This window comes from Coregonus lavaretus (genome assembly GCF_964263955.1).
Source record: "Coregonus lavaretus genome assembly, chromosome: 7".
Lineage (NCBI taxonomy): Eukaryota > Metazoa > Chordata > Actinopteri > Salmoniformes > Salmonidae > Coregonus > Coregonus lavaretus.
Window position 1 is genome coordinate 57793741 of NC_139994.1, and position 17006 is coordinate 57810746.

General features: G+C 42.9%; 1 protein-coding gene across 1 annotated transcript in view; it reads left to right on the top strand.

Moving 5' to 3' along the window:
- The window catches only part of LOC311132597 (protein Dok-7-like), a gene marked incomplete at its 3' end in the record, with an annotated part of 56304 nt that overhangs the window by 11682 nt on the left and 27616 nt on the right, over positions 1–17006 (top strand). Inside the window, exons 4-8 of the mRNA XM_084165849.1 lie at positions 2535–2735; positions 6875–6994; positions 12175–12279; positions 12795–13612; positions 16138–16186. Of these exons, the coding sequence (XP_084021975.1) occupies positions 2535–2735; positions 6875–6994; positions 12175–12279; positions 12795–13612; positions 16138–16186 (1293 nt within the window). The remainder of the gene's footprint in view (positions 1–2534; positions 2736–6874; positions 6995–12174; positions 12280–12794; positions 13613–16137; positions 16187–17006) is intronic.

Consider the following 17006-nt stretch of genomic DNA (forward strand, 5'->3'; position numbering starts at 1 on the left):
GTGTATATTTCACTGTGTGTGTGTGGGTGAGTTCCATTGTGTGTGTGTGTGTGTGTGTGTGTGTGTTTGTGTGTGTTCCACTGTGTGCGTGTGTGTGATTGTCGTGCTCTGCTGTCCAATCAAATCAAATGCAATTTTATTCTTCACATGCTTCATAAACAACAGGTGTAGACTAACAGTGAAATGCTGACTTACAGACCCTTCCCAACAATGCAGAGAGAAAGAACATAGAGAAATAATAGAAAAGTAAAACACGTAATATTAAATACACAATGAGTAATGATAACTTATATACAAAGGGTACCAGTACCGATTCGATGTGCAGGGGTACGAGGTAATTGAGGTAGATACACTACATGACCAAAAGTATGTGGACACCCGCTCGTCGAACATCTCATTGCAAAATCATGGGCATTAATATGGAGTTGGTCCCCCCTTTGCTGCTATAACAGCCTCCACTCTTCTGGGAAGGCTTTCCATTAGCTGTTGGAACATTGCTGCAGGAACTTGCTTCCATTCAGCCACAAGAGCATTAGTGAGGTTGGGCACTGATGTTGGGCGATTAGGCCTGGCTCACAGTCGGCGTTCCAATTCATCCCAAAGGGCCTTCCCCAAACTGTTGCAACAAAGTTGGAAGCAGAGAATCGTCTATAATGTAATTGTATGCTGTAGCATTAAGATTTCCCTTCACTGGAACTAAAGGGCATAGCCCGAACCATGAAAAACAGCCCCAGACCATTATTCCTCCTCCACCAAACTTTACAGTTGGCACTATGCTTTGGGGCAGGTAGCGTTCTCCTGGCATCCGCCAAACCCAGATTTGTCCGTCGGACTGCCAGATGGTGAAGCGTGATTCATCACTCGAGAGAACGCGTTTCCACTGCTCCAGAGTCCAATGGCGGTGAGCTTTACACCCCTCCAGCCGACGCTTGGCATTGCGCATGATGATCTTAGGCTTGTCTTCGGCCATGGAAACCCATTTCATGAAGCTCCCAAGGAACAGTTCTTGTGCAGACATTGCTTCCAGAGGCAGTTTGGAACTCGGTAGTGAGTGTTGCAACTGAGGACAGACGATTTTTACGCGCTACACGCTTCAGCACTCGGCGGTCTCGTTCTGTGCGCTTGTGTGGCCTACCACTTCGCGGCTGAGCCGTTGTTGCTCCTAGATGTCACCACTTCACAATAACAGCACTTACAGTTTACCGGGGCAGCTTTAGCAGGGCAGAAATTTGATGAACTGACTTGTTGGAAAGGTGGCATCCTATGACGGTGCCACATTGAAAGTCACTGAGCTCTTCAGCAAGGCCATTCTACTGCCAATGTTTGTCTATGGAGATTGTATGGCTGTGTGCTCGATTTTATACACCTGTCAGCAACGGATGTGGCTGAAATAGCCGAATCCACTAATTTGAAGGGGTCAGGGTCCTATTGGTTCCAGACTTGGTGCATCGGTACCGCTTGCCGTGCGGTAGCAGAGAGAACAGTCTATGGCCAAGCATTTGCCATAACAAGCAGTGATGCAGCCAGTCAAGATGCTCTCAATGGTGCAGCTGTAGACATTTTTAAGGATTTAAGGATCAAACCAAATCTTTTCAGCCTCCTGAGGGGAAAGTGGCATTGTCGTGCCCTCTTCACGACTGTGTTGGTGTGTGTGGACCATGATAGATCCTTAGTGACGTGGACACCGAGGAATTTGAAGCTCTCGACCCGCTCCACTACAGCCCCGTCGATGTGAATGGGGGTGTGCTCAGCCCTCCATCTTGCTGACTTGTGGCCAGACACGCAGAAATGTCACCTGCCAGCCCGTAGCTGAGTGCCGCTGTGTGCCAGCGCTTTTGTTGTGATTTATGACACTCCATGAATCTCTCTCAAACTGAGCGATGACACACCAGGACTGGCTGACATTTTCTCATCTTCGGCGCCATCAATCTCTCATCTAACAGAGTTTACTCACCGGTATCAGTCATGTATTTAATGTAGTTCCTGTTTGGTATCGAGGAATTCCCACCTGTACACATACTCACACACTGTTTCTCAAACGCTTAAAATTCACATACACAAAACACTCAAAAGTCCACACACGCACACACGCACGCATGCAGACATGCACACACACACTTAAACACTTATAAAACAGATAAAAAGACAACACACGTTCCTACCCTGACCATGCCTGCTGTTCCTCTTGTGTTGCTCATTAGCAAAAATATTATATATATTTTTGGTGTTTGTGACAAGTTCTGATTGATTACATTTGGGCTTCAGATCTGAGCTCTACTCTGTTCTTAGTTCAGCTTACTGTTCTCACTCTCAATGCACTGTTTTCCTTTATTTTTTACTATAGAGTTAAATCAAAGCCATACTGGAGCAATAATGTTTAGGATGAAATAGTGTTTTCTATCTCTTTTTCAGTTATTGGCTACAACTAAAACAATTGTTTGTGTCGAGGGAGTGATATGTTTATATTAAATCAATAATTTGTTTCTATTGTCTTTTGTTTAACTGGTTTTGAACTTATCTTCTTCTCTGTCCAGTCCACAGGTTTAGCGTTGTTATCTTACCAGGCACCATGTTGGAGAGCGGGCCTGCGACCCTTCACTTGTGTAACAACCTACTGGTCCTGGTCAGGGACATTTTCCCCGTTATCATCGGCCAGTGGAACCTCCTGGACCTGCGCAGATATGGGCCTGTACCAAACGGCTTCGTCTTTGAGGGGGGAACGCGCTGCGGCTACTGTGAGTTGATTGACGTCGCTGTTGTTGCACTACGGCTACTAACCATTGTGCTCTCATATTGTGTCACGGAAAAGAAGAATGGCGTTGTCATTGGTGCTTTCCAGTTTGACATTAGGCTTTAGCAGGTGGATCCTTTAAATCTAAGCCCAATGACCTATAAGATTAGTCTTGGAGCGTTTTTTTAATGAACTGAAACAAACTTCTATGACTATATGATCTGATTACATTTACATTTACATTTTAGTCATTTAGCAGACGCTCTTATCCAGAGCGACTTACAGTTAGCACATACATTATTTTATCGAACCCACAACCCTGGCGTTGCAAACGCCATGCTCTACCAACTGAGCTACATCCCCTATCATGGAACTAATAAAGCGTCTGTATCTGCTTGGTCATAAGAATACTAACCCAATACAGTACATAACCGTACATAACAACAGGAAATCATCCCCCACAGTTGATCTTTGATAGACTCAAATTCAAGGTGAATGTGGCATTGAGGAATCTTCTGTGGGTTATACAGGTAACTGCCAAAATAAAGGAATATCTTAATAGGGCATTCGGCCACCACTAGCCGCCAGAACAGCTTCAATGTGCCTTGGCATAGATTCTACAAGTGTCTGGAATTCTATTGGAGGGATGCGACACCATTCGAGAAATTCCATCATTTGGTGTTTTGTTGATGGTGGTGGAAAACACTTTTTATACATGACCCTAAGCATGATGGGATGTTAATTTCTTAATTAACAGGAACCACACCTGTGTGGCAGCACCTGCTTTCAATATACTTTGTATCCCTCATTTACTCAAGTGTTTCCTTTATTTTGTCAGTTACCTGTATATGATGGCTATTATTTATGGTGACCTTTGGGACTAAACTTGATTTTATTGAGTGGGCAATTACAGAAGTTAATTCAAACAACATATCCAAGCTTTTGTCTCGTTTTATTTTTCTCTTACTTTGGTTACTAGACTTCAGTACCACTGTTTACAAAATGTGTTTCATGTTCACATGCAGTATATGTTGGCATGTGCTTTCAGCCTCTTGTATCACTCTACAAGTTGGTCTAATTTACATGTTTCTGTGATTCATCTCACCTTTGGGACTTTTTTCAGTTTTTCATTGAGAGAATGAAAGATGAGTTTGGCATTTAGTGGATTTAGATCATTACACTTTCCTGGGTTTTTTCTCTCTGAGTAGTCTACCCTGTTGGAACAGAGTGCCAGATGGCATCATTCAGGCGGAGAACATTTGTGTCGGGACTATGACTACTGAGAGTGATAAACAGAGTTGCTGGATGTTTCTGAATTTTTCTGACTCATCCTTGGGGCCAGACTTACATTAAATATGATCAATGGTGTTTGACGAGATACAGAATCATAAAAATGGCTCTTTGTGTTTATGGAGTATCATGTTCTAAAGGATGATGGATCATTGCTCCGGCCAAACACTATGCCACGCCCACAGACGTTAGTTTCTTCTCCGCAAAGAGTCTGGATCTGAGTACCTCCCCAACGATTTCTAGAATGGAAATCCATTCTAGACCGTCTGTCCCAGAAACCGATAGGTTGGACCAGAGCCAGAACACATGGGTAAAGCAGCCTTTGAAAATTACTTATTGGCTTTGATACTCTGATTGGTTAGAGATGATCCAATAACTAATGACTTTGTTTTGTACAACAACCCTCATTTTGAGGTCACCACAAATGACTTCAACGATGGCAGTCTCAGACTGAAGTATGTAGTGAACATAGAGCAGTTGAAGAATTCAGTTTGGTCGTCAGGCAAGATGGATCAGACGTGTAAACATCTGATTTTGTAACTTGGGTAGGCAACATGAAATAAAGGACTTGTTGTCGTGGCTGATTTTGTTTCACAAAGCTTGCAAGCTTTGAATAGAAATCCAATCTCAGTTAGCCTTGGTCCAGCAAAACCTCATCTCTAAATATAAAGTAAATGAAGTCATACTTGAGCAGAGAGTGCGTTAATGTTTATTTCCATGGCCGTAACATGTGTATGTGATTGCGGTATGGTATTTTGCACTTTACATCCTGGACTAGACACTAAACCGTTAAAGGTGGAATGGACGCGTGTCAACGCCTGTAGTGGACACAGACAGGAACGCAAAGTACGCCGCATAGCTGAAGACATCAGAGTAATATTAATACACACGACCCACTGGAAACACGAGACTCCAGTATGTGATCCGTGATTTATTTAGCTCCATTCAATCTACGGCTAGAGGCGCAACTTAATATCAGGAAGGTCACATCGGGGAGAGTTTTCCAATCCATGCGTCATAAAAAAAAAGGAAAGCACATCCCTTTTTCAAAGACGGGAAAAATGTGTGTGTGTGCGTGTGTGTACATGGGATCTATACATGGGCACGTCTGAATGTTTATGTGTCTTGAAGGGCACGCATTCCAGAGATACGTTGTCGCAGCACAGTTTATCCACAGCAGATGGAGAAGTGGGGCGACAGTGTTACTGGACCTCTGGCTGGGGGGTAATGTTGCTGCATGGTGTCTGGTGGTGAACTGGCCTCTTCAGTCTTTCCCATGTAGACTTTCTCTAAGACTCAAAGTCTGTCTATAACAACTCCCAGGGTTGTCAAATATAAAAACGGAGACATTTCAAAGCCATGTTATGACGATGGGAACGGGGATGGGTAGCAAAGCTACAGTATAATGAGAAAATAAATATTCTTACTGCTTTTTATGTAGCTGGAAGCTAACGTCTGTTCAAAGTCTGTAGAATCACCCTACATTTTAATCTCTGCTAAAACGATGATACCTGCATTGGACAGCAGCTGACCAAAGATACTACCTCAAAACCAAGGATCCTTCCATTGAGGAATACAGGGCTTTTATAATGCTTTTAAAGAGTAGAGACAAGGTCGTCTGAACGCAGACGAACAATAATAAGTGTGTTCCTATATGACTCAGTGCTCATTCAGTGCATTCATCTCCTGGTGCTGGTGTCAGATAATGGCCAGGGTTGGCTAGGTTCCTTTCTAAATGCAATCTGTTACAGAGACTAGTTACTCAGTGCTCATTCAGTGCTGGGTAGGTTCCTTTCTAAATGTAATCCATTACAGTTACTAGTTACCTGTCCAAAACTGTAATTAGTAACATAACTTTTGGATTACCCAAACTCAGTAACGTAATCTGATTACTTTCCCCTTAAAAGCCGCTGCATGGTCAATCCGATATCTGCATTGGCCGTGCAGCATTTACGGTGATACGGCCTCTGCAGAAGTCAGGGCACTCATACTTCTTGCGCTTTGCAGAGAAGCGCAGAGCTCCTTTCTAAGGGCCGACACTAAGAAGAGGTCAGAGGTTAGCAGCTAAAACCACTCAGATGTCTACACTGAGGGGGACTCAAGAAGCATGTTACAACATCTCCTGTCTGCAGTCATCTGTTGTCATCTATCATCCTGTTCTGAGTAAAATGGCTATTCAAAAGGTTAGTTAACAATCTGACTTGAGAATAATTTACAGTGTTCATAAAGAATGTGACAGGGGGCAGCACTGTGGTGGGTGGTCTCAGGACCAGGTGACAGAAGGACCCTCTTGGTGACCTCCCTGGTGTGTCTAATGCTTGGGGGTGATGGTTAGCAGACTTGGTTGTTAGCGGGGAGGGCAAGAGAACTCCTGACCCGTTAACCCCAACACCCTCTCAACCTATACCACCTTTACACTTCAAATTTGACATTTTGAGTGACCGGAGCTGTATATCAGAGATTTCGTTTTTTGACCGTTGATTTGTGCTGTGTGAGGCTTTATTTAGCCTTAGCTTATTTACATATTCTGGAATGTAGTGGGTCTAACCTCAGCATTTTTTTTTTATATCTATAAAAGTTCAAGGTTGCTCTTATTTCACTATCTGGCTAAGTTGAAATGGACAACAATTGACTGGGTGACAATCCATAATTATGTCCATTCAGTCTGCAAACAAAATGAATGGGTGCTAGCAATTGCTATGTTTGTGAGCCAACTGGCCAGTACAAAGATGTATCACTGTACTCTACTTCCATCCATTTATAATTGACCCAGACGTGTGTGGGGAAACATTTACCACAATCTAAAGAGTGGAACGTGACATTAAGCTGTTGGACTGTGTGTGTTTCCTTCAGGGGCTGGAGTCTTCTTCCTATCGTCCATGGAGGGAGAGCAGATCAGCTTTCTGTTCGACTGCATCGTCAGAGGCATCTCCCCTAGCAGAGGCCCTTTTGGACTGCGGTCAGTCCTGCCTGGTCAGTACCAAAGGTCTTTACTGATGCGTAGGTATGAAGGTTGCCATGGCTAGATATACGGCTTGCTCAAACAAGCACATACAGACCAGGGTGGCGAATTTACAGTACAGGACATATGGGAGCTGGGGGTATTTTTATCCAATTACTGGGCAATTTAAATGGGGATGGATGAAATGTATCCTCAATGTATCCTTGTGGTCATTCTGAGGTAAGTTATGTAGAGGTATATTATCCATTGCCTTTTCGCCTTCTGAGTTGGCAAACACTTACATCGAACACTTGCCATCTTTAATCAAAACAAGTGTTCTTCGAGACATAATTTAGGTGGGATTTATCCTCGCTATTAAAGTGGCCCACACCATGTGCTTTCTGGAATGCAGCCACTTCCAGAGTGTGTTACACTGAGTCGCATGGATTCCATCCAATGTACTCTGATCCAACAGAATTATGACTGACAGCTGTTTTATACATCATTTGATTAGCTGGGTACAGACTGTAATATTAGTGAATATAATCTGATAACCACTGTACCTTAAAGAGCATATACAACGGGGCCACCTTATATATATATAATAGGATAACCACTGTACTAACTGTAATTAGTACAGGTCTGCAGCTGTGACAAATTATCCCGTGTTAAATCAACACTGAGAGTGTTAAACTAGGTCCAGTGTCTATATGGGTCCACACTTTTCAGTGTTAAATTAACACACTGCTTAGTGTAAAGCCTTATTTGCATATTTCCCAGAGTGTCTTGCCTTTCAAGTGAATAGTAGAGTTACCACGCATAGTCTGTATTTGTTAGTGACAGAGACATGGTTGTTGCATTCATCCATTTTCAGTCCTGTGGCCTTCACCAAGTGAGATCCTAAACAAATATGTTATCATTCAAATTAAATTATTTAACATAATACAACAGGCATTTCATAAGGCCTTATTTTGAGGGTCTAGCTTCACCCTAATACAGTGGCCTGAAACTCATGGTTTACAGGCCATCATCAGGCCTGCAAGTCACATTATGCTGGCTTGCAAAGTGATGTGTAATTCCTATTGGAATACAGCCAGAGTGGGGATATCCAACATTTGGAATTTTTATTCATCCGCAACCTGCATTCAGAATGACTGCTGGGTTGGGATAGACTATGATTTTAGACTACCTAAGCCATCTTAACTGGAACAACCATTTCAGTAACAGGTGCAATAAGTCCAAGTAACAGATTGGATTAGTTTAGAAGAATGTATGTTATTTATATTTGAGTAGCATAAGATGGATTAATCAATCAATATGCATGCAAAAACATAGATATTGAAACAAACAATTCTAAAAAATCATCTGCAATAGAGTATAATGGGAAATATGTTAATGATGGGTGTGGTTTTGGTTTAACACTGGTTATTAACACCAACACTGGGGTTATTTTTACACCAATGAGTGTTAATTTAACACTTACAGAGTTAATTTAACACCTGAATCAACACTAGAAATGTTACACTGAAAAATCAACACTAGGTAACACTGGTAAATTTGCTGTGTGGGTATTCCTGGTTTCACACATCTCCTCGCCCAATCAGGCCTTGAACTAATCTAATATTATTGTAGTGCGTAGTAGAATAAATAGCAGGAGACGATGTCAGAGGGAGAGCGGGAGGGTCAAAGTCACAGTTCACACAAGCAGAGCGCAACAAACCCTTCTAATCACTCTGAGCATGTGTGTAACCTCATCCCCATGATTCCTGTGTCCCCTGTACCCCCCCCCCCCACCATCACACACTTGGTGCCTCTCTCTCACACACACACCCTGTGTACACTCTGTTCCTCTCTCTCTCAATTACATTTCAATTTAAGGGCTTTATTGGCATGGGAAACGTATGTTAACATTGCCAAAGTAAGTGAAGTAGATAGTAAACAAAAGTGAAATAAACAATAAATATTAACAGTAAACATTACACTCAGAAGTTCCAAAAGAATAAATACATTTCAAATGTCATATTATATATCTATACAGTCTCTCTCTCTCTCTCTCTCTCTCTCTCTCTCTCTCTCTCTCTCTCTCTCTCTCTCTCTCTCTCTCTCTCTTTCAATCTGTTTCTTCCCCCATCTCTCTCTTCCCCTCTTTCTTGAGTAATTGCTCTCTCTCTTGATATTCTCTCTTCTCTCTCTCTTGCTTTTTCTCTCTTGTTCAACATTTCCTCTTGTTCTGCCCTCTCTCTCTCCCTCTCTCTCTCACACACACTATCTCTCTGTCTGTGTGTCTAGTCTCCTGTAAACCCCACTGTCCCTTCTCGTGCAAGGGAACACGATTGTTAACAAGAAGCTGAAGCAGATGTCAGCTATTACAACCAGTTGATTACTGTCCATTCGTTAACAGCTAGATAACAGATTGAAATTCTTGTGAAAGGTCCTTTGCCATTTGTATGTCATTTTACACTCTACTTGCACAATCAAAATGACAATGAACCTTGGGAAGCACCCTTTAAAAAAGATGGGTTGACCAGGAAATCAATGTAACTTGGGTTTGGACTAAGGTAACTTACATTAGATCCTGGGCGCAGTACTAACAATCTGTAGCCACACCATCTCCATTACACATACCACAGAGGCCATGTGGCAAGCAGTGCTATGAATAAACACGTAGTGTTGCACAAACAGCAAGGTGTTCCCCTGTGACTCTGTTCTCTGTGAGCCCTCTAAAGGCCTGGTGTTTTCACCCTCGCAGACGGAGGGTGACGTGACAGTAAAACGAGAGCGCTAGCATTTGAGGTCGTCTCATTCTCAGTACTGGGTGTTCAGTAGGGCACACCATAGCGAAACGTTTTGCAACGGAAAACAGAAATCAGTGTTCTTATTGAGTACGTTCAGGTAATACCTTTCTGTTTTACTCAGTTTCAAACCGTTTTCTTCCTACTGACCACGACCCCGTCTACTGATTAAGGATGGGGGTTTGAAATAATTTCACCATTCGAATAGTATAATTTTTGTCAGATATCCAGATATTCGAAATACATGTGTTTTTTGTAACTTATTTTTTTTTACCTGAGCAATGCTGCGAGAGGGAGAAGTTGGCACTCTATTGCTGCAGCTGCACCTGGGGAGGTTATATGGGGCGGTGTGTGTTGCGAGCAGATGGAGAGAGAGAGAGAGATGCCAAGGCAACTCGGCTACAGCCAAGACTAGCTAAATTGTAGCAGCCACAATGTTATTGATCATCCCATATAACAGTGCCTGCCTTGACTGGAGTAGCCTGAACTACTCAGCCCAGTCCAAGCTCTTCTCTGTCCTGGCAACCCAATGGTGGAACCAGCTTCCCCCTGAAGCTAAGACAGCAGAGTCCCTGCCCATCTTCCGAAAAAACTGAAACCTTACCTCTTCAAAGAGTATCTTAAATAATCTCACAGCACCCCGCCTCGCATCCCCTTCTCAATCCCCCCTTTCGTGAACTTACACTCGTACTTGACTTTTTTGACCCCCTTACTAGCTTTGACAGCTATTTTATTGAGGAACAATTTACTTACTATGACTGATATGTGGTTGTCCCACCCAGCTATCTTAAGATGAATGCACTAACTGTAAGTCGCTCTGGATAAGAGTGTCTGCTAAACGACTCAAATGTTAATGTAAATGTAGCCTAGAGAGGGAGAAGCAATGCTGCGAGAGGGAGAAGCTGGCACTCTATTGCTGCAGCTGCACCTGGGGAGGTTATATGGGGCGGTGTGTGTTGTGAGCAGATGGAGAGAGAGAGAGAGAAATCAGTGTTCTTAGCTAGGCTAATTGAGGTCACATGCTGCGCTTTCTCACCAACCCCATTCAGATAAAACAACAGCCTACCTATTGGTTGCTCGTTGTAGCGTACTCCTTCTCATTTCGCGAACTTTTAATTCCAGAATTGTATTAAATCTCGCATTGCATTAGTGAACTCTCACTCCACTTACATTGAGCCTCTTTGCTGCTTTGATTGGCCAACATAAACCACAAGCTACACATGTGAAGGCTACAGGTCCTTTTATGAAACGCACCATCACGTCATAAAAACTAAATTAAAAAGTTTGTTGTTATATTAAATTAATAACTTGAAATGTCATGGTATATGTAACAATGTCACATGGATATTTTAATTTAATTTAGAAAAGCCTTTTCAGTGTTAAAATCAGGTTAAAATAGTCCTGCAGTGCCTGTAGAAAGACTACCCCCCCCCCCCCCTTGGATTTCTTCACATTTTATTGTGTTACAAAGTGAGATTCAAATGAATTTAATTGTCATTTTTTGTCAACAATTTAAACAAAAAATACTCAGTAACATCAAAGTGGAAGAAAAATAAAACACTAATATACCTTGATTAGATAAGTATTCACACCCCTGGGTCAATACAAGTTAGAAACCCCTTTGGCAGTGATTACAGCTGTGAGACTTCTTGGATTTGTGTTGTAGGTTATTGTCCTACTGAAAGGTGAAATCCTCTCCCAGTGTCTGCTGTGAAGCAGACTGAAGAAGGTTTTCCTCTAGGATGTTGGCTGTGCTTAGCTCCATTGCATTTATTTTTCTGCTGAAAAACTCCCTAGTCTTTGCCGATGTCAAGCATGCCCATACAATGATGCAGCTGTCACCATGCTTGAAAATAAGGAGGCAGTTACTCAGTGATGTGCTGTGCTGGATTGGCCCAAAACATAAGGCTTTACATTTAGGCCAAAAAGTGTCTTCCTTTGCAGTGTTTTTTTGCAGTATTACTTCAGTGCCTGTATGTTCTATGTATGTCGCATTTTTTAATTTTTTTATTTTACCCTTATTTTACCAGGTAAGTTGACTGAGAACACGTTCTCATTTACAGCAACGACCTGGGGAATAGTGACAGGGGAGAGGAAGGGCGATGAATGAGCCAATTGGAAGCTGGGGATGATGCATGTTTTTAATATTTTGATTCTACTTTTCTCTTTATTGTGGAGTCACTACAATGTTGTTAATCCATCCTCACTTTTCTGTCATCACAGCCATTGAACTCTATTGCTGTTTTAAAATCACCAACGGCCTCATGGTGACTTCCCTAAGCAGTTTCTCTCCTGTCCTGCAGCTCAGTTCATCATTGCATTAGTGTGTAATTGATACTACGTATTGTTGTTGACTGTTGACTCCTGGTAAAATACAGGTAAAATAAAATGAATACTGTTGTGCGTTTCACTCCCGACAGACCCCAACGCTGTCGCTAGCCAGGCCTACTCTGAGGAGAGGGTGAACCATGAGGCCCAGGAGCTGGAGAAACGCCTCAGTATGCTGTCTCACCAGAGCATCACAGGTGCAGTACCTCTACGTCTATTCTATTACAGTGTGACCTTCCTCCAATTTAAGGTCTCCACCAGTCTTCACTGCCACGCCACCATTTATCTTCCCTCGACAGCACTAGGAAAACCACAACCTTTCATTTCATAAACAGACCTCACTTTCTTTCACTTTAAACAAACTTCAGGAAGTAACACCACTCTAACATATGGAACGTGAACTAGTGTTAGTGTTATTTTTCTCCATGACTAATCCATGGAAAATGATACATTGCCCAGTAATGGTGATTGTTGCTTTAAAGTAACCTTCTAAAAGTATGTTTCTATAGCGTCATATTAATTATGTTGTTGATTTATTGTGAGTATTATGGCTGTGAATACCAGTCAGACAAGAGACTGACGAGACTTCTTGGATAATCTGATGTTATGTTTTATTGATGTAGTGCCTCAATGTGCCTGTGTAGATACGGTATATAAGTAATAGTTTTGTTTTTATAGAATAAATAATGTGTTTCTTATGTTTATTTGGCAGCCTCCTCCACGTATGGTCGGTCTGTGGTGGGAGACGACCGCAGCATATCAGGCTCCTCTGACACCTCCGACACCAGCCAATCAGACTCCAGCATCGGCAGCCGGCTGGCCGTTTGGACTGAGTCTGTCACAAAAAGCTCCGCCCCCACAGAGACCATCATTGTCCAGTTACAGGCCAAGGAGAAACTGTCCGCCAGCCAGGTGGGTGGAGCCCGTGCAGTAGCCAAGAACCCTCGGTCCCGGCAGCTGCAGGAGATTGGTCGCCAGAGCTCGTCCGACAGCGGTATTGCCACAGGAAGCCACTCCTCCTACTCTGGGAGTTTCTCCTCCTACGCGGGTAGCCTGGACATTGGCCCTGGGGGGGGGGACTTTGGCTCCCTGCTCAGCCTGCCCCCTCACCTGTCTCTAGACCTGGCCCCCTGTACATGCCCCCCTGCGCCAGGACATGAGTACCAGTTACCCACCTCACTCAGGTACCTCTATGACACCCCCCGGACTCTACTGCAGGGGGGAACAGGATGGGCCAGGGAGCAGGAGACCTCCACAACACCTAAGGACCAGGCAGCCAGTTCACCCCAATCACCCCCATCATGTGAGTCAACACAGGGGGAGAAAGATGCTCCTCCCGGGGGTCGCTCGGACACTGTTGCCAGGCGCTCCACCACAGAGCTCCTGCAGAGCCACTCTGAGGAGAGTAAGAGCAGGGGGGCGCCCCCTAGTGACAGTCAACACCCAGAGTCCTGTCAGGTCTGCAGTAGTTCCCAACTCACTTCCTCCAAAACCCTCCTCACTATCTGCCCCACCTGTGGAGGATTCAAGGTACAGAGAGCTGGGGTGAATCTCCTTTATTCCCTGTGCCCTCTCTCGCTTCCTTCTCAAAACCTATTGGAGGAACTTAGGATCCTCTACTCCAATGCGTTTTGAGAAGGAGATGAGGGGAGAAGACACAAGGAATCAAGGAAATGCAATTGAGATGCTCCCCTGGTCACTTTTATTAATCTATGGATGTAACGTGTGCCCTTTGATAAAAAAAAGAAAAACACGTTTATTTTCATCCAATTGACTGTATTCCACTGGTTCGTCTCACTTTCATTATCATTAAATTGACACAGTTTGAGACAAAATGTTTAGTTTCTTCAGAGTTGCTTTGTTTTTCTCATGAGTACCAACTACCAAAGTACCTCAATACTGTCAGCGGCGTTCGATTAGACTTTATAACAGCTTGTTTGATTAAACCCTTGTCATCTTGGTATCATCTGTTGTCATCTATAGCTGTCAATACATTACCCTTTGTGTGAAATCGATTTCACAGCAATTGGTGTTGGAACATTAACAATCTTGCTGCCTGTCTGTCTAGCAAGGTGTGCGCTCTACTCAGTGTTGGGGAGTAGTGTGATCATTTTTCACGAAGTAGTTTGGATGTAGTGAACTACTTTTTCAAAGTAACTTTAGTTAAGTAAACTATATTTTTCTTAGGGGTAATTTAGTGTAGCTTAACTTCTTCCAGTGTGAAGTAATAGGTAGCTTGGTGAACTATATTTTCAGAGTAGCTTCCCCTGTACATGCCCCCCTGCGCCAGGACATGAGTACCACGTACCCACCTCACTGAGGTACCTTTATGACACCCCCCGGCCTCTACTGCAGGGGGGAACAGGAGGGGCTCTACTAGCTATTTGAGATATCAACTGTCCTCTCACTCAATACGGTCAGGAAATGCTCTTCTGTGCGTAGATGTTGTTCTTAGTCTATTACACACTCCCATCTCTGTGTAAAGTGTGTTTATAAGTGCCTCTGTGTCACCATAGCTACTGCTCTTCTAAATGGGCCTCCATCTTGAGTTTGTACTATAAGTCTGGGTTGTCTTGGGCTTTTTACAGGCCCAGTGCAGTCAAAAATGTGATTTTCCTGTGTTTTATATATATTTCAACACTATGAGGTTGGGAAATACTGTAAAATTGTGAAAATGATCATAATTCCCTTTTACTGTAAGAGCTGTTTGAAGACCTGAAATTTCAGTTTGTTTTTGGTGGGATGGAATTTTAGCCTGTCTGGTGAAATCACCAGATGGTAAATTAGTTAATAGACCAATAAGAAAGAGAGTTCCAAAACCCTCCCTACTTAGACCACTCCCAGACACAATCCTAGCTAAATTATTGCTTGAGAAATTGCTCTTTGCTAAGAAGCAATTTTTGTTTCTTTTTGACCATTTTAATTGAAATCAACCACAGTAAGGTACTTAATTGTTACCCAGAAATGATTTGATATTGAGATAAAAACGGCTGTATTGACCATCTTCTCTCTCTTTGAGGTCATTCGAGTGCAGGAAATTGATTTTGACTTCTTCTCTTCTTACAAACTTTTTTTCTTCCACTGTCTTGGCTTGTTATGGAACCATAAGAAAGGATAGCCCTTCAGTTTGATCTTTGAAGATGAATCTCGTTTACAAGTGATTCACAACGTAAAACCTCATGCTTATATACTTGGAAAGAGGTATTATTCATACACTGAGTATGAGACTTTTGATTAGATCAAAATATTTTCAGAAAACATTCTCTGTCGAATAGAATAGCTGATTGTAGTCATTTTTTTGTTCATAGAAATAACATATTTTCTTAAGCAGTGCTTTTGATTATATTAACAATAAAATTAATGAAGACTAATTCAGACCATCAGAATTTCAAACCTCTTAAAACAAAGTGCTCTTCTTTGGTCAAAGGGGTTCTGTTTCACTCGCTGATGAAACAACTTCAAATGATGTTAATGTTTTTTTCTACCCCGTATATGTGACTTTATTGATCTTGTAAACCTAGAGCTCCCTCTGCTGGTGGTGCATTTAGATATGAATAATCCCAAATTGGTTGGAGAGGCAAATTTATCAAGGTTTATTTCTGATGACCTCTGTAGAAAACAAAAAAGGGATACTTCTGTTGTTTCCTCAGACTTGCCTTTAGTGTAGCCTTCGGTCACTTTGAAAGATATTCCCCATGAGTGCCGTAAAGGTCCAGCCTTACAGTGCAACAATTCCTCTGTTAGCTCCCCAGCACCGGTCCTATTGGATAAAGCATTGTGTGGGTGCACATCTATCAACAGGTTGTAATACTCAACCTCAGCTAGGAAAACAAAGACCCTTAAGCGCCCTTAGGTTCCAATAAGTCATTGTAACTCTATGCGAACAAGCCATAGTGGCTCTAATGTTTTTACCAAAAGACAATGCCCTAGTTATATTATTTGAAAGACTGGCACAAAAAGAGAAAATAATATTGTGTGAAAGGAACTTTACCGGCAGACACGGTTTCATTTAATCTGAATTATTGAAGATTTTCTCTTTCCTCATCTTGTCACAGGGGAACCCGCTCTCCTACACAGCGGGCTCGGCAATGCCAGCCATACCAGGTAAGTCTGCTCCACTGGGTTGGTGCGTGTGTATGCACCCCGATGCCATGATATGCCATTAATATCCCTGTCCAAGCGTTAATTTATTTTCAGACCTGTGTTTACTTTGCAGCATGTTTAGATAAGTAGTTTGTTCTTATTAATGAATCCCATGAATTATTAAACCGATGTGCAGATTGCGTAACCTGTATAACTAGATATGCGTTAAGCTGCAAGCACAGAACCTATGGACTGAGGATTGGCAATTGCCTCAGGACCTTCCATTTTTAACAATCAGCAGGTGAAAGTATTGATAAGTGTCCATTCAGACCCACCAGCAGGTCTTCTGACGCACTGAGGAAGACTACAGAGACCACGGCCTCACCTGCCTCAGTGACCAATCACAACTCTGAGAAGCTGAAGAGGATGAATGAGGAACCAGCAGCTCTACAGAAGAAAGGCAAGGGGAAATTAGCCGACCTCTCAGCTGATCTATTAGGCTACCGCGGCACAACCGGAGAGCCAGGTAAAAAGACAAACACACTGAATCTGTATGAGTCAACGGCCTCTGCTTTGAGACGTGACCTTAGATCCCAAAAACCTGTTACCACCTGCAGATCTGTGTGATCTGAACTCGGCACGACAAGGGCACAAGGGGGAAGACAAGGGGACTATCATTTATGAAAACTGCTTCAAGTGCAAGAAAGGAGAGGAGTGCCATCTGCCCCCTAGGGTGACACCAGCGTTGCCCGGGAACAGCGTTGTCCTACAGGTTGGTCAGATTCACCACAGTGGTGTATGTTTTGGACAGCCACTACCCTCTGGGCCTTGCTTGGAGAAC